At 38.5% G+C, this 23,927-nt stretch overlaps 3 protein-coding genes across 3 annotated transcripts; 1 reads left to right on the top strand and 2 right to left on the bottom strand.

Moving 5' to 3' along the window:
* Positions 583–1,515, bottom strand: LOC109227940. The gene has a single exon (XM_019393131.1). The coding sequence runs from the start codon at positions 1,513–1,515 to the stop codon at positions 583–585; it is 933 nt and encodes a 310-aa protein (XP_019248676.1).
* LOC109227939 lies at positions 8,650–9,671 on the top strand. The gene is made up of 2 exons (XM_019393130.1): positions 8,650–9,026; positions 9,164–9,671. Exons 1-2 carry the CDS (start codon positions 8,650–8,652, stop codon positions 9,669–9,671), a joined length of 885 nt encoding a protein of 294 aa, XP_019248675.1.
* LOC109227938 (putative F-box protein At4g38870) lies at positions 13,558–14,699 on the bottom strand. Its single transcript, XM_019393129.1, has 2 exons — positions 14,359–14,699; positions 13,558–14,311 (listed from the first exon to the last, which is right to left on the bottom strand). Exons 1-2 carry the CDS (start codon positions 14,697–14,699, stop codon positions 13,558–13,560), a joined length of 1,095 nt encoding a protein of 364 aa, XP_019248674.1.

Genomic DNA, 23,927 nt, shown 5'->3' with positions numbered 1-23,927 from the left:
AAATTGACATGCCTCGCAACTTGGAAGTTCTTCTTCAAGTGGAGGTAAACCTTTGACCAGCTCTTTTTTGTGCATATACAAAAGAGCCCTGTGGTGAAAATGGCCCAACCTTTTGTGCCAAATACACGTGTTGGATACCAGACTTTGAAAAGCAGCTTGTTCCTCCTCCTTTGGATCCAATGTGAAGCTTTTTCCCTTCATCTTTACTCTGAACACTTCTTGATCTTTGACGTCTTTAATAAGACACTTTTGATTTTCAAAGATCACCTTAAAACCCTTTTGCAATAGCTGTCCAACACTTAATAAATTTTGATCAATTTCAGGCACATAAAGAACATCAGAGATAGTTTTAGTACCTGAGTAGGTTTCAAAAGCCACTGTTCATTTTCCTTTTACAGCAATATAGTCACCATTGCCTATCTTGACTTTTGATGTTGCAGATCTATCAAGCTCCCTGAAGAGTGTTTCATCATTTGTCATGTGGTTAGTGCAACCACTATCGATCAACCAACTGTCGCTGGAACTGCTGCCCATAAAACAAGTTGCGACAAATAACTGCTCTTGTTCTTGCTGATTTGCCACCTAAGCTTCAGTTTCTTGCTGATTATCTTTGGACTTGTAAATTATTTCAGCATGCCCCAACTTGTTGCACTTTCTGCATCTCATATCCGGCTTTCTCCAGCATTTGAAGTGAGGGTGATTCTTCCTTCTACAATGCTGACATGAAGGGAACTTATCTCCTTTGTTGCTGCTAGAGTTGTTGCCTCCACCATTATTAGCAGCAACTTGATTGTTTCCAGCATGGTTCTTCTTTCCTTTTCCTTTCTTGTATCTGCTTCCGGCATTACTTTGCAACTTCGCCTGTAATGCACCTTCTACCGTCCCTTCTTCTCTCATTAACCTTCTCTGCTCTTGTGCCTGCAATGCGTTTAGTACTTCTGCCAAGGTTATCTGTGACAGATCCTTAGTATTTTCTAAGGAAGCAATAGTGGGTTCAAACTTCTCAGACAATGTTACAAGAATCTTTTCAACAACTCTGCTATCAGGAAGATTCTTACCCAACATTCTTACCTTATTCACAATGCTAAGAAGTCTGTCCGAGTATTCTTTGACAGTTTTGGATTCCTTCATTCTTTGCATCTCAAATTCTCTGATGAGATTCATCACTTTCATACCTTTGATTCTCTCACCTCCTTGGTATTCTTCTTTAAGAAAATCCCAAATTGCTTTTGCTGATTCCAGCGCCATGACTCGGGAAAAAATGGTTGGTGAGATTGCAGCATATAAGCAAGATTTTGCCTTGAACTTCCTTGTCCTTTTTTCCTTGTGAAGTTTGATCTGAGCCATTGTTGGATTGCCAGGTAAAGCAGGAATGTCGTAATCCTCCTCTACTGCATCCCAGAGATCACATGCCTCCATGTGAGTTTTCATCTTGATTGCCCATACCTGGTAATTCTCTCCATCAAACACTGGCGGCGGAATTGCAAAAGAACTAGAAGAGTTTTCAGATTCCATGTGTTATGATGGCTTTTCAGGGAAGTAGGTTGGCATTTTGTTTCTCACTCAGACAACACTCACAAGTCACTCACAGGTCCCTTAAGAAAAAAGGGCTCTGATACCAATTTGAAGGTGTTATTCAAATAGAAAACAACAGACTTAAAGAGGAAAAGAAGATATATTTTATTAAGCTGAAAGAAGCTGCTTAAATACACCAGAAATCCTAACTGAATAGCAGTAAAAAACTGAAACTGAAACTTCCTAATATGATGGAACTAATCCACCAACTTCTTCATGCCTAAAGACTAGGGAAATCACAACTGAAAAATCTTAAGACTAGGAAGTCTACAACTAATAATATCCAGAAAATATCTAAGTTATTTCTCTGCAATTTAAAGGACACATCAGCAACTTAGTCATCATGCCAACTCAGCGTCAAACTAACAGCTCATGAGGCATAATTCAACACAATCAAACCAAATGAGGGCATAGCCTTCAAAGTAGAAGTGAGGAAGAGGTAGCCAGTCCTTCTCGGAGAAGCCAAGGTATGTGAAGTAGCACTCATCCTGAAGAACCCAGCCATCTAAGTTGTCACAGTTGAATCGTTCAAGTACCACCGTAGCCATGGAGTATGAACAATGACAGCACTAATGTAACAACTTGAATTTCTCAACACCACACTAATGTATATTATGCATGCTTAATCCAAATTACAACTGAGAATTGGAACAGGGTAATGGAGAAAAAGTTAGAATAACTGGGGAAGAAGGTAACCAGAAGGAGATGAGACACTAGAACATAGAAGGGAGATGAGGGAATATTAGAATGAGCCAAAGCTTCAACATAATAAGGCATACCCTCTTTGCTTCATATCCTGCTATTTAAATGTATTCTTCCCACAGCGGCAATTTAGTCCATTTGGTTCATAATAGCAGCTTTAGCAACATTTATTATAGAAGAAGAAGAGTGGCAAAAGAACTAGGTAGGTACTGCTGATTGAATATGTACTATGGATATTATTTTCTTTTATGCAACTTTTTGGACTATTTCAAGGGGGGCTTTCATTGAGTTCATTCTTCTTTTTTTTTTTGTTTCCCTATTGGTTTTAAGAGGAAAAGGGATACTCAAGGGACAAAAAAGCTCTGAGTGACAGAAAGATGAAGGAGAAGCAAAAGAATTGATGAATGAAAATGAGGATAGTCATTGATGTTCCATATTTTCATTTGGAGACCATTTTGGCAAATAAGCTCGGACAAGGAGGATTTGGCCCAGTTTACAAGGTGAAAATTTCATTCTTACATCTATGTGGACTGCTACCATGTCAACTAAGATTATCTCTAATATTTGAGATAAAAGCAAGGCTGGAAAACATTGTTCAAAGAAATAACTTCTGGTAATAGAATCTTCAACTACACAATGACTAAAATGTTTCACACCAAAATTTGTATATTACTAAGTACACATTCCGAAGTACATAAACTCCATCTCATTTACAGCAATAGTGTATCGAGTATTGCCAAATAATATATATGTTTGAAACACCAAAAATGAATACTACAACAACACAAATCCTACTAAATTTGGTGCCTATATATAATAAAGTTTGTACCACCTTTAATTTCAATGTTAAAATTGATGCTTTTAGATTGCAAGTTCATTAGTAATGGAACAAGAAGACTGGGAGACAAGTAATTCAGTATGCCTAGGAAAGTACAATACAAATTTGTTCAGTCTCCCTCTGACTGCAAATTTAGTCCTGTGCTTTCTAACGAAAAACATCTATCATAATACAAGCCAACACAAAACCTGTTTAGAGATCTTACTGGAATCCTCCTATACCTTTCCCCTTCAATGTTGTATAGGAGGCAAGGAGGAGAGTTAATAATGATTTCACCATTGTTATCTTCATTTGGTGGTATATATCCCAATAATTTGAACTTATCCGGCATGCCTGGTAACTTGATTTTATACTCCTTGATCCATGTTTGGTTCTTAGGATCTTTGAGCAAGAATAAATCCACTCTTGACAATTCTTTTGAATAGTAAGCGAAACACAAACTCCCATTCAAATCAACTAACTGACCGTGCCCAAATGGCTTGTCATTGTTATCTTCTTTAGGGCAACCAATGGTCAAGAATTCTTCATTTTCAATTTCCATCGATATGATATGTAAATCCTTTTCATCTCCATTTCCAACTAACCAATATATTACATGACCATTTACACATGTTGCATGAACCTTGTAAGAAAACCATTCACGGTGTGTCAAGGATCGCCATGAACTAGGAATTGGTCCACCGTCTGTTAGTGTGAGGGTTTCAAATCCAAACTCCAAAACCTCACCAGTCTTGTTATAGCCATAACTTGGACTAAGTTTATTGGCACCAAATAGATGGACAATCTTGTATGAATTGGTGGAAGGGGTATACCCAACATCAAAACTGTATGATGGTAAGCTTAAATCAGGCAAATCTTTGGTTTCTCCAGTTGCGGGAATACATAGCTTTTGTTGGAAAATGAGGAGGCTGAAAGAGACAAAGGATGAGTATTTAAGGCCAACACGCTCGAAACTAAACTGGTTCTGGATTTCGTTTTCCCCAGCAAGATCCATGGCCGAAATCGTGATGTGCACTCTAGGCTCTCTGATTCCATCCCTTTCAATATAACAGACGCAACCACTTTGAACTACAAGTGCGGGGGAACGATGCATGGATTTCATGTTGTAGAGTCTTCTGAAATGTGGACTAGAGATGGTTCTGCACCACGGTCTTGAAACTGCTTTAAGTTGGTGGATATGTTTGAGTGAAACCCGAGAGAGTATATCGACCAATACTTCACAAGGCAGAGCCATGATGTTTTCCATACTAGTACTGGGGGAGAGACAGAGAGAGAGATTAAATTGATGCTCTTATAGCTAAAAAACAGGGTAATAAATTTTCTTAATAGATAAAGCGAGTCATCCTTGGATGCTTTATTGGAAGACAAAGGGAAAATGCACATGCAACAGTACTAGCAGTGAATAATATATGTTTTAAGGGTGATATACTACTCTTTTTTATGTCATTTTGCATCAAGAATTGATATCATTTAATACTTAGTTTTTAATCAAAGCACTGTGTTAATGTATGGAACAAAGTTTATTTATTTTAGTTGCAGGAAGAAGCCAAACTCGTCAGTTTCACATGTGAGGTCAAACATTTTAGTGTTTGTTTACCATGGTTGAGGCCTGGAGATAATATGTTCTTCCTCCTTTTTGAAAAAGAAAAAGAAATTAGAGCCAGCTAAAGAAGAACAATTCATTTTCTGGTTCACGCAAGCAGAAAATCACATATTCATAATGCACCCAAATATATATACATGCACAATCAGTTGGAGATTTTTCTCACCAGGCGCATGTTATGTTACCAAGTACGGACTTGAGTTCAGATTATGAAAGCGGCTTATTTTTTCAAAACTCCAATATCCAATTGACGAAGATTATTTGAGTTTTAAACTGTATCGGTTGTTCCTCGGACTAGTTCTGTCACGCTCCAAACCTGGAGAGGCGTGGCTGGCACCCGATGCCGTAGTGGCCCGAGTGAACCATTCTGTAACTCATTTTTTTTCTCCTAACTATCATGGCCCAACATGTGTATAACTATAAGTGGGTAAACGCTGTATTAATGAACCATCGTTCTTAAAACATGAATATATATGGGCCGTCAAGGCCTTTGCCATATTATACAAAATAAACCTCAGTCTACAAAGCCTCTAAGATAATTTAACATCAAATGGAACAGGGTACCGGCCTACCCATAAGTCTGTAGCAAAACTCTTACACGATGACTTATAGACTCGGCTGCACTCCGAATGAGGTGGAGTCTTACCGATCCTTCGCTGAATGCTAACCTCGTTTACTATGAGGGCTCGTCAATCTAATTATCTACACATGCAGGCATGAATGCAACGTCCTCAACAAAAGGACGTCAGTACGAATAATATACCGAATATGTAAGGCAGAACTGAAACATAATAATAAGTCAACATTAATTAAAGACATATAAAAATCAACCTAAATCTCTGAAGTGCCATCGTATATGCATACTTATTATACTTATATATATAATGTTTCTCTTTGAGACTATTATCCATATCGTATGATGAATGACTGCCCAACTGATCAGTGGTAACTGCGCGACGACCGTAGCACGATGGTGAATGGATAACTGCCCAACCGTTGGTAAATAATGATACATAATTGCTCAATTGGTGGTAACTGCCAGACCGGCCGTAGCCCGGTGGTAAATGCATGACTGCCCGGCTGGCCGTAGCTCGATGATAAATGAAGATGCATGTCTGTCCAACCGGCCGTAGCACGGTGGTAAATAAAGATGCATGACTGCCCAACCGGCCATAGCACGGTGGTAAATGAAGATGCATGACTGCCCAATCGGCCGTAGCACGGTGGTAAATGCATGAAGATGCATGTATCACTATATTATAAATATTAACGTCTTTATCAAATACCTCAATAGAGACTTAGGAACATACTTAGACATGCTTGAATATCACTTTACAGGAATAATAGCATAGACAACCTTAACTGCTAAGAGTAGAGCCACTTATGGAATAGCATTACGTTTGCGTATCGTTACTTGGATCATGCCAAAAGAAGAAAGGATTAGCCTTAACATACCTGGGCCAATTCTGTTGACAATCCCTCTAACACACATCAACTGCAACAAAACATGTGATAGCAAGTTCGAAGTAGGAAAAAATCCGTATGATATTCTTTAGAAAGATTGCACCATACTCCCTTAAAATTGCAAAACCGCATGTTGCTTAAGATGCTATGAAATATCACGTTTTGAATGAAAGATTGAAGCAACTCACGTTACTAATGAAATTTCCCTATTGCTGAAGCCTTTCTCTTTAACTTAGATGTAATACCTCTCCATATGTGAACTAGAGAAGGATTTAAGTCTGGGTGTGTGGGCCCCACCTTTTAAAACTTGGTGTCACATACTTCTCTTAATTGTGCCACCTTTCAACCTATTTTAAGAGGGGGAATTACTCTTGGCGTGGTTCCTAGAGTCTTTCTTCTAGTTCCCGAATTCTTTGACGGCTTGCTTCCATTCGGGCTTCAATAGCAGCCGGGTTCATGGAGCGAAGATGTTTCAAGAAACCATTTAACATTATTCGAGTCTTTCGAAGTATTTTTTTACATTTTTTATTTCAACGTTAATTTAAGCAAGCTGCTGGGGAATTACCAGCTATGGCCATGTATAAGTAGCTCATTACTAAAATTGGCCAGTTGATAAATATTACTAATATTAGCAGAATTAGCCAATTAGCTATTTGTAGCAAAAAAATATCAAATTTTTGTGTTGTTTTGAGTGGGTGTTATTAGAATAGATTGGGCACAACTTACGGAGCTTGAATCTCAGTTTTGGGATGATTTGGTGAAGTTTTGAGGTGGTTTGAATTGAAAATTCGAAGTAAAAGCTGAACATGAAAAAAAATGATATGTTTATCACACTGTGTATCATTTGTATATTACATATGTATCATATTTGTATCAATTGTTTATCACATGTATATCCATGTATACCTGTGTGTGAGATACATGCATGCTACATGTTTGATACATGTGTCACAGAAGACTTTTTTGAACTCGATTTAATTACGAATTTTGATACTAAACTAGTCCAAATAACCTCCAATCTTCCTCAAATTTTGTATATTGACTTATCTATATATTTTTAATGAATTTTAACTATACCGATTGAAAAAGTTCCTTTTTTGTTTAGATTTTGGAATATTGTATAGATTTTTGTATTTCATCACCTTATTTGCTACCCCGTCCATGAAATTTCCTTTCCGTGTTGTATCAAATGTTGCAATTCACGCTTAAAAATATGGAAGGTGATTTTTGCATGTGATTCTTTGAGAGAAAGAACCCTATTATTTGGTTTTTTAATTTTTGTTGGCTAGTTTTGGTAAGTTTATGACTAATGGCTAGAGGTTGGTAAGTTGAGATTTATTTGGGACATTTGTGTAAGTTTTCTTTTTAATAGTCACTAAATGGGAAAGGGGTGCTGCCACGTTGGGGCCTTTTAGGCCTTATCCAAAATCTTAGTTTATTATTCACTAATTTCTTAATTAATTAATTAATCTCTCATTAACCAATAATCAATCAACTACCCACATAATTACCAATTATCTCAAATTATTTAAAATACTACTCACTTTTAGCACACTTATGTACCCTAATATCATGGTTATGTGGTACCGTATTTGGCAATAGTCCATAAATACGGGGTATTATAACTTGGACCGTATTTTATCCCAAATTGTCAAACTTCAACGAAACTCATTTTTTTTCAATCTGCTTACCCTCTCACCTTCATGACTTTACTTATCACTTGTTACAAATATCATAAGCACTTATAATTTTAGCCCAGATACAGCTCAGGCCCAAGTTCAGGCCCAACAGTCACAGGCTCAATCTGCCAAGGGAAAGCAGAAGGCTCTTTTATAGAGTTTTACACTTTACATGTATTTTGATTATTTACATTTTACATTACATTTTTATGTTTTGATTATTACACATGTAAATATAAATAGGGACTACTCAACAATGGATTCAGTTTTGGTCAATTAAGATTTGACCGACTCATTTTCAGTCTCCTTCTTCTCTCAACCCTTCTAGGGTTTTCTTCTACTAATTTCCGCCATAGCGATCGAGCTTCGACTCTAACATGGTATCAGAGTAGGAATATTGATTCCTCTCGTCATAACCTCTCTTCCGATAGTAGCCTCGTTTAAAATTGGCAAGGATCATACCAGATCGTCGGTTTTCAGAATACGTTCGTAGAAGTTTGGGGTTTCACTCAATTTTCACGGGTTCTCGACTCCTATTGTGAGAATCGTCGATAATCTTCAAGCTACACGGTATTTTCTGCTGGATTTGCTCTACCTAGGGTTCATGGCTAAACAAGACCTCACTTCTTCGGGTTCTTAGAAGAAGGACGGTATCACTGTCACTCCTAATCACAAATTCTGTTAATTTTGATGTTGATGTTGCTTGCATGTACATGATTTGAGTTTGTTTCTGATAAATTCAATGTGCTACCGTAATTTCTTAGTATCAAACTTAGTTTCTGGTGAAAATGGGTACTGTAGTAGATGAAACTAATTCCTCTCCAACTTCCAACGGTTTTGTTCCCTTTTCCTTGGATCCTTCACACCCGTTCTATATTCATCCCTCAGATAATCCTGGAAGTCAATTGGTATTTGTTCCATTCAGTGGATGTGGGTTTGTGTTATGGCGTAACAGTATGCTTACTTCCTTTTCTGCAAAGAATAAACTCAGCCTATTAGATGGTAGAGTCAGTCAACCCACTCCTGAATCTCCTTATTATCCATATTGGAAAAGGTGCAATGATATGGTTAAAGCTTGGATAACCAACTCAGTATCTAGAGAAATAGCTGTTAGTGTAATGTGTTTTAAAACTGCTAAGGAATTCTGGAAAGACATAAATGAAAGGTTTGGCCAATCAAATGGGTCTAAATACATTCAAATACAAAGGGAAATCAGCTCTACTAGTCAAGGATCCTCTGATATAGCCTTCTATTTCACAAAGATGAGAAGTTTGTGGGATGAGCTGAATTCTTCATATGTAGGCCTACTTGTTCATGTGGTGCTTTGCCTAAATTCATAGAGGACCAACAATTGTTTCAGTTCCTCAATGGTCTAAATGATTCATACACAACTGTTAAAAGTGCTATCATATTAATGAACCCTCTCCCACCAATCAGCAAAGTTTATAGTCTTTTACAACAAGATGAGAGTCAAAGGGAAGCTCACTCTGCTGCTCCTAACCTATCTGGTGATGCCACTTCTTTTTTGGTGTCTCCTAGTCCTTCTAATACAAATAGAACTTTCAGTCAAAAAGTGAACTTTGAGGCCAAGAAAGTTGCTCTAAATGTCTCTTGCAAGTATTGCAAGAAGCCTGGCCACACTGTAGACAAGTGCTACAGACTTCATGGATTCCCTGCTGATTTCAAGTTCACCAAAAGTAAGAGATATGCCTCTTGTGTTCAGACTGAAAGTCCATCAAACACTGCTGTTACTACTACTTCTCAGCAAGCTGAACCTTCAGCACATGGATTTACCAAGGAGAAGTATTAACACCTGCTGACTTTGTTCCAACAAGTTCAGATGTCAAACACTTCCACACCCGATGCCTCTAATGTGGATCAAACTGCCTTTGCACACTTTGTAGGTTTGTTTAGCAAGTATGCTGTAGATTCTGAGGCTTCCCATGTGTGTGCATCTTCTCATTTAGGTGTCAACCCTTGAATCTTAGATACAGGGGCCACAAACCACATGACCCACATAAACACCTTCTTTTCAATGTCCAACCATTAATCAAACCTTTCCTTGTCACTCTACCTAATGGATATAAAGCTAAAGTTGTATCAACTGGATCTCTGTATTTTAGGCATGATATAATTTTACTTCATGTTCTTCTGGTGCCATCTTTTCATTTCAATTTGATATCAGTTCATCAACTTATATATCAACTAGATTTTCAAGCACTCTTTACCAAAACAATTTGTTCTTTACAGGGCCCTTTTCTGAAGAGGCCACTGGAAATTGGTAAAGCTGCAGGCAGGCTATACTACCTCCATCCAGATGGTGAACTCTTTCCTGTTCCATCTGATTCTCTGAATGTTTCTTCTAGTAGTTTGCCTAGTTCTATTTCTACTTCTAGTGATTTACCTGCTTCTGCTTCAATTGTATCTGATAAGTCAAGTCATGTTGTTACACATGCTAATGGTACTCCTGATTGTAATAAATCTCATTGCCATAATAAACTGGACTTGTTTTGGCATCAAAGATTAGGGCATATGCCTTATCATAGAATGAAAACTATTCCTTTCTTATCTGATAAAGTGTCTTCTAAACAAAATTTCATGTGTCCTGTGTGTCCTCTAGAAAGACAATAGAGATTACCTTTTCCTGAGAGTGTTATACACACTTCTGCCCCTTTTCAACTAGTACACATTGACATTTGGGGTCCATATAACACTAGAACTTACAATGGTTTTAGATATTTTTTAACCTTGATTGATGATTACACTAGAGCTACATGGACTCATCTCATTTCCTGCAAGAGCAATGCTCTTTGTATCCTCAAAGCTTTTACTGTCATGGTTAAAGTTCAATTTAAATCTTATGTCCAAATTTTTAGGTCTGACAATGCTTTTGAACTTGGTGGAAGTTCTGAAGCTACCAAGTTCTTCTCAAGCCAAGGCATCCTCCATCAGACCACTATTCCTCACACCCCTCAACAAAATGGGGTAGTTGAAAGGAAACACAAACATTTATTGGAAATCTCCAGAGCCCTTCTCTTTCAGTCTAACCTTCCCCTCAAGTATTGGGGTGAATGTGTTATGACTTCCACTTACCTCATTAATAGACTTCGTTCTGTTGTTTTGAAGGGTCTTTCTCCTTATGAAAAACTTCATGGTCTACCTCCACCTTATGATCACTTAAGGTCCTTTGGTTGTTTGTCTTTTGCTACTTCATCTAGAGTTGGCAGAGATAAATTCCAAGCTAGAGCTATTCCCTCTATATTTTTGGGGTACCCCTTTGGTAAAAAGGGTTACAAACTTCTTAACCTTAATACCCATTCCATTTACTTTTCCAGGGATGTGGTCTTTCATGAACATGTATTTCCCTGTATGTCTGATCAACCTTCTACTTTTCCCTCCTCTTCTATGTCAGAATTTGTAGACTTTTCCTCCTCTCCTTCATCTTCTCCTACTCCTGCTGTTCCCACATCTCCAGATTCCCATATTCCTTCACCTCCTTCTCCTTCTCTTTCTCCTTCTCCTATATCTGATTTTTCTCCTATTATTCCTTCTCCTCCACCTTTGAGAAAGTCAACCAGAACAGTCCATCAACCTTCCTATCTCAAAGATTATGTCTGTTCCTCTGTCTCTTCCTCTCATAATCTTCCCTCCTCTTCCAAGATCTCTTCTGCTGACATACACATGCATGAGCCCCAGTTCTACCAGCAGGCTGCCTCACATCCTGCTTGGGAAGAGGCCATGCTAAAGGAATTTCAAGCCCTTGAGGCAAACCAGACTTGGGACATTGTCCCTTTACCTTCCCACAAGAAAGCTATTCCTTGCAAATGGGTTTATAAAATCAAACAAAGGGCTGATGGTTATATTGAAAGATATAAGGCCAGGTTAGTCATTAGGGGTGATACCCAAAAGGGGGCATTGACTTTACTGAAACCTTTTCCCCTGTTGTCAAGTTAACCACCATCAAATGCTTACTCACTTTGGCTGCTAAGTGGGGCTGGACTGTGTTTCAACTTGATGTGAACAATGCCTTCCTTCATGGAGATCTCCATGAGGAAGTTTATATAAAGGTTCCACCTGGTCTTGATGTATCTGCTCCTTCTTCCTTTCCTCCCCTGGTTTGCAGACTCAAAAAGTCCCTTTATGGCCTTAGGCAAGCTTCTAGACAGTGGTTTTCAAAACTGTCTGAAGCCTTGCAATCCAAAGGCTACATTTCCAGCATGAATGATTGTTCCTTATTCACTAAAGTCTCCTGTGATTCTCAAATTATTTTGGTTGTCTATGTTGATGACATATTGCTAGCTGGTAATGATGTAGTTGAGATGAACTCTTTGAAGTCTTTCTTGGATGCTCAGTTTAAAATTAAAGATCCGGGGTCAGTTCACTATTTTTTGGGGTTGGAAATCTCCCTTATTCCTCAAGGTTATGTGGTGAGCCAGCACAAGTACACTTCTCACCTCTTAGCTGAGTTTAGTTGCCAACATTTCTCTCATGTTATGACCCCTTTAGACCCTTCTGTGAAGCTAGTGTTAGACATGGGGCAACCTGTTTCTGATCCTAGTTTATATAGGAGGTTAATTAGCAAGCTCAACTTCTTGCAACACACTAGGCCTGATATTTCTTTCTCTGTTCAACATTTGAGCCAATTTCTCCAAAAGCCTCAAGTTCCCCATATGTTGGTAGCTTTACATGTTCTCAGATATCTACTCAATGATCCAGCTCAGGGGGTGCTTCTCTCTAGCTCATCTGATTTGTCTCTAACTGCATATTCTGGCTCTGATTGGGCTGCTTGTGCCATTTCTCGCAAATCTGTCAATGGTTATTATATTAAACTTGGTGGCTGCCCCATTTCTTGGAAAATCAAGAAGCAGCCCATATCTCCTTGTCCTCAGCTGAAGCTGAATATAGAGCTCTTCGCAAAGTTTCAGCTGAAATCTCTTGGCTACTCAGACTCTTGAGTGATCTTGGTTTGTCCATCTCCAGCCCAGTTCCCATTTATTGTGACAACCAGGCAGCCCTCCATATTGCCAAGAACCCAATTTTCCACGAGCGCACAAAACACATTGAGATTGATTGTCATTACGTACGCACTTGTTTACAGGATGGTCTGATTTCTTTGCATTTCATTTCCAGCTCCAACCAGTTAGCAGACATCATGACCAAAGCTCTTCATGGTCTTGTTCATCATAGTCTCCTTTGCAAGCTTGGTGTTTTCTCACCCTCAAGCTTGAGAGGAGGTGTTAGCCCAGATACAGCTCAGGCCCAAGTTCAGTCCCAACAGTCACAGGCCCAATCTGCCAAGGGAAAGCAGAAGGCCCTTTTATAGAGTTTTACACTTTACATGTATTTTGAATCTTTACATTTTACATTACATTTTTATGTTTTGCTTATTACACATGTAAATATAAATAGGGACTACTCAGCAATGGATTCAGTTTTGGTCAATTAAGATTTGACCGACTCATTTTCAGTCTCCTTCTTCTCTCAACCCTTCTAGGGTTTTCTTCTACTAATTTCCGCCATAGCTATCGAGCTTCGACTCTAACATATAACCTCAAAAATAATCTTGCCAATGAACTTATGTCAATTATCTTATTACAAATCCAACGTAGAAAAATACTGGATATAACAAGTTCATTGAACAAGAAAATTTAATTGATTGAGAAAATTTAAACAAATTACAAAGGTCTCATGTCTATTCAGAGTTCATCTCCCTCGGACAACAAGTCTACCCTCGGTTGCAAAGATAGTCTTGTGCTACCTAAGTTAAAACATCTATCAAAGTACAAACCGATATGAATATTCATTTTAGATCTTGCCAGCTTTCTAAATCTATTTTCTTCAATGTTGCAGAGGAGAGGCTGCTTACCGCCGTCAATCATAATTTCACCATTATTACCTTTTAATTGTACATACCCCATTATTTTTAACCAATTCCCCATACCTGATAAATCGATGATGTGTTCCTTGACCCATTCTTGCTTCTTTTGATCCTTGAGAACGTATAGATCTATCCTTGACAATTCTTCTGATTGGTAAGCTAAACATAATTTCCCATTCAAATCAGCTAAATGGCCATTCTCAATTATTGGAAACTCTTCATAATAGGGATCTTTGGGGCAACGAACGGAACTCATGAATTCTTCATTTTCTATTTCCATCGAAATAATATGCTTTTCCGTTGTATCTGCTCTTCCAACCAACCAATAAATTGCATTATTCACACATGTTGAATCAACCCTGTAAGAAAACCATTCTTGGTGTGCTAGGGATTGCCAAGAGCTAGGAATTGGTCCACCATCTCTTAGTGTGAGAGTCTCAAATCTGAACTCCACAGGACGACCACCATAGTTAGAGTTGTAATTAGGGCCAGTCTTGGTACCATATAGATGGACAATCTTGTATGTATTGTTGGAAGGGATATAGGCGCCATCAAAACTAACTGACGGATAGCTTGAAATTGGCAAGTCTTTGATTTCTTTAGTAGTGGGATTGCATACCTTGTGATTGAAAATGATGAGGTTGGAGAAGATGAAGAAAGAGTGTTCAGGGACAATATTATCCTCAAAACTGAAATCTTATCCATAGTCGAAATAGAAATAGTTCGACTAATCATTTCCATGCCACTCGGTGAATGCTTGTAGTCGGAGACTTGAACTACACGTGGTCGAGGACGATTCAAGGATTTCTTGTTGTAGAGTCTTCTGAAATGTGGACTCGAGATAATTCTGAGCCATAGCTTTGAAACTGTCTGAAGTTGGTGGACATGTTTGACTGCAAGCCTGGAGAGTATATCCACCAGGACTTCATTAGGCAGATCGATGATGTTAGAGCTTGCCATTGTACTGTCCATTCTTCAACTGCTTCTTGATATCAGAGAGAGATCTATATTGGTGATCGTATCTCACGTATACTATATGTTTATACTATATATATATATATATATATATTTTTTTTTCTGACAATAGCCTTCATTGACTTAAATAAAGATATATATGAAATACAATTGGTTATACATCAAGATAAGTTTCTTCACTTACATAACCTAACAAGGTTAAGGCTTCTTCTAATTGGTAAAATTATGTGATCTCTCTACCACTGATTATCTCAAGTACGAATACTCCGAAACTGAATACGTCGAACTTGATGGAAACCAATCCATCTAGTGCATATTGTATCCAAATCAACGTATGGAACATCAATGACTTTATCATCATTTTCATTCATTAGATGATTTGTTTCTCCTGCAGCTTTCTGTTAGTGAGAGATTTGTGTCCCTTCAGTACAGGGGCGGAGCTAGAGTGCCGCCAACGGGTTCGGCCGAACCTAGTAGCTTTGGTTCAAACCCTGTATTTGTCTTAAAAAATTCATTGAATATGTATAAATTATTAATTTAGAACCCAGTAACTTAAAACGATTAAAATCCCGAACCCATAAGCTTGAAATTCTGGCTCCACCTCTGCTTGAGTATCCCTTTTTCTATCTAGAATCAATAGACCTGTATCAAAATTCACATGTAAGACACAAGCGTAATATCGAGATACTATAATATAATTCGAAATGGAGAAATATGCAGAAAATATAGAGCCCGTTTGGATTAGCTGATTGTAAATAACTGATAAGATTAAAGTGCTGAAAAGCATTTTTAAGTGCTAAAATTAATTTTTTAAATTAGTATTTACGTGTTTGGATAAACGTGCTGAAATTGATAATAAGCAGTTGATGTGTTTGGTAGAAAAGTGCTCATAAGTTGTTCTTTTATTAAAATAACTAAAATATCCTCCATACTTTACAAAAGATTATGAATTATAAAGTTTCTTTGTAATGAAAAGGATGAACAACGAATATGGAACGAAGAGAAACTTAGGAAATTTATTTTGGAATTTTTTTTTGTGAATTAAAATATATTATTAAGAATAAACTAGTAAAAGCCCTAGTCAAACTTAAAGTACTTATAAGCTGAAAAGCCATAAGTTGGGGGTGACTAACTTATGAATTATGGCTGAGTTTAGCTTATAAGCACTTATTTTATAAGCGCTTTGGGTGTTTACCAAACACGTAGATAAGTCAAAAGGTGCTTATAAAGCAGTTTGTCCATTCTTCAATTGCTTCTTGATATCGAAGAGATCAGAAAGAGATCTAAATTGTTGATCGCATCTCACATATAGCTACTGTCCAAGTCCAAGCAGTGGCGAAGCTAGGTATTTTTCCAAGGGTATTCAAATTTGAAAGAAGTGAAAAAACTTCCAGACAAAGGGTGTTCAATATGTGTTATATACCTCTAAAACGTAATATTTTACCTATATATACAATGTAATTTTTCGACGAAGGATGGTCAACTAATGTGGCTTCGCCACTATGTGTCCAACGCGGATTAGTAATGAAAGTGAGTCTTTTGGATGCATTATTAGCTGCCAGACTTAAATAAAGATATGAAATATAATAGGTTATACATCAAGATGAGTTTCTTCACTTACATATAACTAGGGGCGGCAATTTAAGTCCAACCCACCCAGCGATTATTGAATTGGGCAGCAAATATTTTAGTTCATGTATCTATTTGGATTGAGGTTAGCCTATCATTTTTTATAGCCCATTCTAACCCATGAAGTAGTCAAAATACCACTCATGAATGTTTTTCTAGAAATTTCCTTAGTTGCCCTATCATTAGTCATGTATCTAAGTTTAAAAATGAGAATCAAAATTTTTAAGTTTTGATGTAAATATGAATAATTTTGTATCTGAGATGTAGTGAAATTTACTTATTTGAAATAACATAAATGATATTTTTCAACTTACAAATTTTAAATGCTTATTTATTATTTAAGAAACTATATTTTGATTCTCAAAATACTAATAATATTGTCTTTTTTGAAAGGAGGGATTACTTCTTATGTGGGGAATAGGGCTTCGTGTGTTATATTGTAAAGAAAAAATAATAATGACATAAATATATATAAATCAAAGTTTGTAAAAAAAATTGTCAGGGTTTTTTTCTCTAAAAGAAATCGATAAAGTTTTCTGAAAATTTTGTGTGGTCTGAAGGCTCTTTTCTAAATGAATTGTTTATGGAACAATTCCAACATCAGAAAAAAAATTCAACTAGCCAAAATTTTATCTTGCACAAAAAATTTCTTCAAAAGATTTTCTAAAACATTGTCTTTTTTTTTTTCAACCGCTATTTTCTTTGCTTTTTCTTCTTCTTCTTTCTTTTACACTTTTAAATAGTTATTTAGTTTTAGATACTTATAAAAGCTCATAAATAGTTGAGTATAAGATTAATCCATATGTGTTTCTCAACCAAAAATTTAAAATTAGATATATTGCAATCCATCGTCCTGCATGGAATGAATAAATTATGAGGAAGCTAAGAAAGTAGGGAACATAGATGTGTATAAAAGGTAAAAGGTGTTGTTTATGCAAGATGGAGCATGGTTCTAAAACATGGGTTAAGTTGGGCGGATTGGGTTATGATTCATTGTTTAGCCCATCAAGACCCAGCTCATCTTAGCCAAGTATACTTTGGGCTGGGTTGGGCAATGACTCTTTTAACGATTCAATCCATCTAGACCCGCCCAAATTCAACCCAACTCGCCCATTTGCCACTCCTATGATATAACCTAACAAGTTTAAGGCTTCTTCCTTTGGTAAAATCATGTGATCTTTCTTCAACTGATTATCTCAAGTAGGAGTACTCCAAAACTGAATATGTCTAACTTGATGGAAACCAATCCATCCGGTGCATATTTAAGACACATACAGCCACACCAGATTACCACAAGCGGATAATGTTCGTAAGTATGAGAATTTTATCAACAAACGAAAAGAAATAACCAAACATCTCATTGTTGGGATCACTTGCAAGAAAATAATGGTACTTGGTATATTTGGCGGACAAAAAGGCATGACACGTGGACCATCAGCGAGGTGACAAGTGGCATTTTCAGTTGAGTCAATAAAAGAAAATGAAAAGGCACGAATGGAACACTCATAGTGTTTTATCAGAAAAGGAACCGACCCTAACAGCTGGAAAAGAAGTAATAGACACGAGATGTATGATGACCAAAAACGGGGAAGATTCATGAATCTCTTATAAATAAGGAAGGGAAATAAACATTTATGTTTATTACGGGAAATTCTCAGTTATTATTATAACCGTTATAATTAAATATGGTAATAAGCAATCAAGGCAATTAAGGCCATTAACGAGCTAGAATTAAAAGGGGAAATCGTTATAATTATGTGTCCTTATATAAGGTCCTGCTCATATTTGTAAAGGCATTTGAATATTTTTCAATATATGCAATCAGTCTTTCATTTTATTCGATTCAAGTTTCAAACCGCAATTTTGTGAGAGATTAGCAATCAAAAATAAACTTTCTTTCCTTACTTAATATTTCTATCCTATTCTTTGAATTACCAATAAAGTGAAGTAATTTTAGTTATGTGACGACCCGACCCGTCGTCTCATGAGTTACCGCTCCGTTTCCCCCATTTTATTCTTCTTCATCTTTCATTATCAGTAATTGGTGTGTTAGAGTTTATTTGGATTGGTTTTGGTAGAAAATGAGACACTTAGTCTCTTTACGGAAGGTTTGGTTTGGAAAAGTCAACCGGACGTTGACTTATGAGTTAGAAGGCTCGGATTTGGTTTCCGGTGATTCGGTTAGCTTCGGAGGATGATTTGTGACTTACGAGCGTGATCGAAATTGATTTTGGAGGTCTGGTGTAGAATTAGGCTTGAATTGGCGAAGTTAGTATTTTGGCGAATTCCGGCTGATGGGTGAGATTTTGATCCGAGGGTCGGAATGGAATTCCGAGAGTTGATGTAGTTTAGTTAGGTGATTTTGGATATCTGTGCAAACTTTCAGGTCATTCGGACGTCGTTTGGTCGGGTTTTTAATCGAAAGTGTATTTCGGAAGTTTTTGAGAAACTTAGGCTTGAATTCGATGAGAATTGATGGTTTTGGCGTTGTTTGAGGTGATTTGATAATTGGAACAAGTTTGAATGATATTTTAGGATATGTTGGCACTTTTGGTTGAGGTCCCTTGGGCCTCGGGGTGATTTCGGATGGTTAACGGGAAGTTTGAAGTTGAAAAATTGCAGCAGAAATTGCAACATCAGTTGCAGACCAAAATTGGTCTTCGCGATTGCGTGACGCGTTGCGATTGCACAGAAGGATTTCCGGGCAAGGTGAGTTTGTTCTACGCGTTCGCGTTTTAGCCTCCGCGATCGCGGAGGGATGGGCCCTGGTGCATCGCGTTCGCATACGTTTGATCGCGATCGCATAGCATTGGAGTTTAAGGCATCACGATCGCGTGGCTTGGACCGCGATCGCGTAAAGTTAATTGAGGAGCCGGGAATTTTGTTCTCCGCGATCGCGTGCCTTGGGTCGCGATCGCATAGAGGAAAAGCCTGGAGCTGGGCAATGAGTTCATAAGCATTTCATCCGCGAGTTTTAGTCATTTTTCCTCCATTGTTGAACATTTTGAGAGCTCCTTGGGAGAAATTGAAGAGGGATTCGAAGAAATGATTTGGAGGTAAGATTTTTGAACTCCACACTCGTTTTTATTGTGAAATCCATCTAGAAATTCATGGAATTAAGCCTAAAATTGATGAACTAGGGCTTGGGATTTTGAGATTTTAAATTGGGATTTAATGGGTCATTTGAGCTCGGATTTGAGAGTTCTTGGTATGTATGAACTCGTGAGAAGATGAGGAATCCACTGATGTTAAATTTTCTGATTTTCAAGAAGTGGGCCCGGGGCTCGCGTTTTGCTAATTTTGAGATTTTTGCTATTTTTCGATTGTTTTCGATTGGGCATTGTCCCATTGGCATATTGTGATGTATTTGCTCTGATGTTGGATAGATTCGACGCACGTGGAGGCCCGTTTGAGAGGCAAAGGCGTCGCAAGCTAGAGATTTCACCGGTTCGAGGTGAGTAATGATTGTAAATGATATCCTGAGGGTTTGAAACCCCGGATTTGCACACCGTAGTGCTATATTGAGGTGACTTGCACACCAGATAGCGAGCGTGGGGTAGAGCACCGTTGGGGATTGTGACTTGGTCCGTCCCGGTTGTGGATTTTACCGCATATTTGACTGAAACTTATTTGATGTTATCATATTTTGGGCTGATTTCCATACTTGAGCTTCGTGCCAATTATTTGAACCCATTCGGGGATTTTTATCACTCTTTCCTCACTATTTGATATACTACTTGAACTCAGTCCTGTTGATTATACTATTTTTTTTGCAAACTCAGCTGTTTTAAATTGATTTTTGAAACTTTACTGATATTTCACTGTTGTCTGGGCTGAGAACTATTATTTATTGATGCCCGAGGGGCTTATGATATTTTCTGGACTGAGTGAGGTTTTCAGGACTTGAGCGTGAGGTGAGGAGGCTTTCAGGCCTCGAGTGATATGTGAGGAGGCTTTCAGGCCTCGAGCGTAATGTGAGAAGGCTTTCAGGCCTCATGTTGATATATACAGGATTTCAGGCCTTATGATGATATAGTGCTTGGCCTGTAGGAGCCCCTCCGGAGTCTGCACCCCCACAGTGAGCGCGGGTACCCATGTGATTTGAGAGTGAGCCCGAGGGGCTGATGTTGTACTGTGCGATTGATACTGTGCCCGAGGGGCTGATACTGTTCTGAGCGATTGATATTGAGCCCGAGGGGCTGGTACTGTTTTGAGAAGTGCCCGAGGGGCGTACTTTTATGTGCTCATCTTGCATATTTATTTGCCCTTTTTACCTGTTAAACTATGGTATTTGTACCACAGGGCGGATTTTTCTGTGCTTATCAGCACCAATTGTTTTGAAATCGTTTTCAAAATTATTGAAAAGATCATTTTCAAAGGAGATTCGAACTGAGCCAAGATATTTCTAAAGATTTTACAGATTTCACTGTTTTCTCAGAAAAATTGTACCCAGCTTCTATACAGCATGTTGGTTGCTTTACGTGATTTCTTGCTGCTCAGTTATTATTTACTTTTATTACTCACTGAGTTAGAGTACTCACTTTACTCCCTGCACCTCACGTGCAGATGCAGGTATTTATTCACCTGGTAGCGGGTTTTGAGCTGGTTGAAGATTTTGCTATCATAGCTAAGCAAGGTGACCGCCAGCGTTCACGGCACCGGATTTCTTCCTTTGATTCTAAATTCTATTCTGTATATTACTGGCCTTGTAGTTGTATTTAGACTCCTCTAGATGCTCGTGACTTGTGACACCCCGGTTTGGGTTATGTTTGGTTGTACTTCCGCTAAGTAATATTATTGAATCATCTTTAAAAATTGTTTATTCATGTTTATCTATTTTTGAAAGAGGCAAATATGGTTGGTTGGCTGGCCTTGTCTTCACGAGAGGCGCCATCACGACCGGAGCGGGGTTTGGGTCGTGACAAGTTTGTATCAGAGCCTAGGTTACTAGGTCTCACGAGTCATGAGTAGGTTTAGTAGAGTCTCGTGGAGCGGTACGAGGACGCCTGTATTTCTCCTCGGGAGGCTGCAGAACCTTTAGGAAAAACTTCACATTCTTGGAATTCTTATCGTGTGTCCTTGATTCAGCTTGAAATGTAACTCTTGAGCTTCCTTCCACGCGTTTGTATGCGCACATGAGCGCTCAATATTTGATGTGCCTTGTTGGCTTGTGATTCCCCGATCGAGGGGCGAGATGTAATCTCTGTGAGTATGTTGGGCCAGTCTGGAGGACTTGAGGTCGGATCTTTGTCTATGGCTTGAGCACTGAGGTGCTGAGGGTGTGAGTAATTGTTTTGAACTTATGTGTTCGACATTGTCCCTATTAGTGGAAGCGAGGGTTGGATAACCATATCATGAGTATGTTAGTACTGTGAGGTGTATCTATATAACTCGGAATTGACAACGAAGGTCTGCTGGATGATAGATGAACTATTAAGTGTATGATTTCCATTGTGATTGGATGGTAGCTCCGAGTATGGGCGCATGAAGGGTCTTTTCGTGTCTCCTAGTTGGGTGTGAAGTAAAATTCATGTTGTGACATGAGTTCAGACTCAGGAAGACTAAATGACTGTGTAATGTGTATGATGGTGGAAGGTATGCAGAAATGCTAAATTGAGGCAAAGCAGGTGGGTTATCTCCTGCGGAGTGTTCTTAAGGGGTATGATCCTTATGTGTATGTTAAAAGATCTCATGTGTAATTGAAGGGTACGTGTTGAAATTTGAAAATTCGGGTCGCTTAAGAGAGTGGAGTCAACTGATGTAGAGATGAATGCGAGATTTGCAGAGGATTACAGTACTAGATGATCTGTGTTTTCACAAACTTGTAGATGATTTGAGTTTAATCCCACTATGATATTGTGGCATCATTAGAGTAAAAGTATTATGGGTTATTGAGTGTGTCCTGATATGGCTTCGAGCCAAGTTGGGGAGGTTGCTGTTGATTAGCTGATTGCACGGTTATGTGCTATGTGGGGTCCGATTTGAGGCATGCTAGCGAATCAGTTTTGGTCGTGGAAATTGAGCCGAGGATGGCACGAGTGAAGTAAAATTGTGATAGAGGTCATATTATGTGTTATAGAGTATGAGAACCACGGAATGTCTAGAGTGTTGTTGGTAAAGAATGCTCGGCGCATAGAGCGGGGAGTTGCCTGGTTGTATTCGGATGAGGATTTCATTTTTGCGGCATCGGCGTGCCAATGAGACACGAGTGGTTCTGTTCGTTAGGTCAGGTAAGTTGCAGTTTGAATAAGAGAGAATGACTTTCGAAAATGGTTCTAATGCGTTCAAGAGTCTACAGGGAACAATCGAGTATATTAAAGTTGCATGTGTGGTTAGAAACTGTGTTTTCATTGGAAAAGGTTCAGATTTGTGGTATTTCTATGTTAATTTTGGGATTCTATGCATCAGTATCAGGAAAGTAAAGGCAATGGATTTAGATTCACAGGAAGTTCTTCAGTATAAAGTGCTGCGGAATGTGGTATTTTTGGGAATATTCGAGAGAGAGTATTCAGCGGCTCATGGGTTTCAGACAGTGTGGTTCATACTTGGTCTCGTGTGGTAAGCCTGGGTGAGGCATTGTGGTGCTACAACAAGAGGAAATTTCAAGTTGAGGATGGAACAGAAGGAAATTTAGATGGGTGGAGTATCTTGATAGAAGACCAAATCGGTATGGTAAGGATGTGATTAATTCTTTGCGTGTGTTCGAGGCAATGAGTTCGTACAGGTATTTTGCAGCAAAGCTCTTGAGTTCTGACAGCTTGTTTAGTCTGGTCCAGTTAGAAGGATTCTGTCCTGACAGTTTAGCTTGTGCAAACAGAATTGGGGAAGAATTCTTGTTGGGTTTCACCGTGGTTTGGAGATGTATATATTTTCTCTGGGCATGCGAAGCATGGGATGTGTAATGATTTTCTTCCAAATGGGATCAGTGGAAGTTCTTGGCTAGATGAGTTATAGTTCAGTTCTGAAAAGAAGTTCATAAAACTCTTAGTCAACGGGTAGCCTCAGATAATCAAGGAAAATGGTACTGCTAATTGGAAGTGATTTGACGAGAGTATTTGTCTCGGAAAGGGGTAATGTGATTAAACTGATGATACTTCGGTAGTATTGCGCCGCTTTCTTGTTAGATCGACTGCTGATATCTGAGTTTGTGTGATGGCACAGGGGGATTTTAGAATATCTTCCGTGGAGTGATTGGGTACTTGAGGTGTGATATATATTCATACGGCGGAATTTAGGATCAGGTATGGTGATTCGTGTGTTATATGGAGTTGGAGACTGGGAGCTCTCAGGTATAGACTATGTAGTGGTTGTGGATCATGTGTATCGGCACTGTTTAGCGGCTATTGGGATTTGGAGGCCTGAGTGGATCTTTCTTTGCTTGGTATGTTAGATTTTGGATATGATGTTGGGGGTAGACTGGCTGTCTCAGTGTTGGGTTATTCTAGACTATTGCGCTATGGGCCATGCCGGAAAATGCCACGGGTTGAGTGGCAAGGTGCATCGAATTATGTTCTAGCAGAGTGGTTTGTATTCCAAAGACCAGCGGATGGCGGGGAAGGACTGCTTTTCTTAATTGGGCCTTCG

The sequence above is a fragment of the Nicotiana attenuata genome, chromosome 6 (assembly GCF_001879085.1).
Source record: "Nicotiana attenuata strain UT chromosome 6, NIATTr2, whole genome shotgun sequence".
Classification (NCBI taxonomy): Eukaryota; Viridiplantae; Streptophyta; class Magnoliopsida; order Solanales; family Solanaceae; genus Nicotiana; species Nicotiana attenuata.
This window is presented reverse-complemented; position numbering and strand designations above follow the sequence as displayed.

Bases quoted from the DNA above. Each gene is read 5' to 3' on its own strand.
- LOC109227940 (XM_019393131.1), bottom strand. From the start codon at position 1,515: ATGGAATCTGAAAACTCTTCTAGTTCTTTTGCAATTCCGCCGCCAGTG.
- LOC109227938 (XM_019393129.1), bottom strand. From the start codon at position 14,699: ATGGCAAGCTCTAACATCATCGATCTGCCTAATGAAGTCCTGGTGGAT. The intron at 14,312-14,358 runs GTATGCAATCCC...GCCAATTTCAAG, and splicing joins TCATCATTTTCAATCACAAG to CTATCCGTCAGTTAGTTTTG.
- LOC109227939 (XM_019393130.1), top strand. From the start codon at position 8,650: ATGGGTACTGTAGTAGATGAAACTAATTCCTCTCCAACTTCCAACGGT. The intron at 9,027-9,163 runs GTTTGGCCAATC...CTTCATATGTAG, and splicing joins TGGAAAGACATAAATGAAAG to GCCTACTTGTTCATGTGGTG.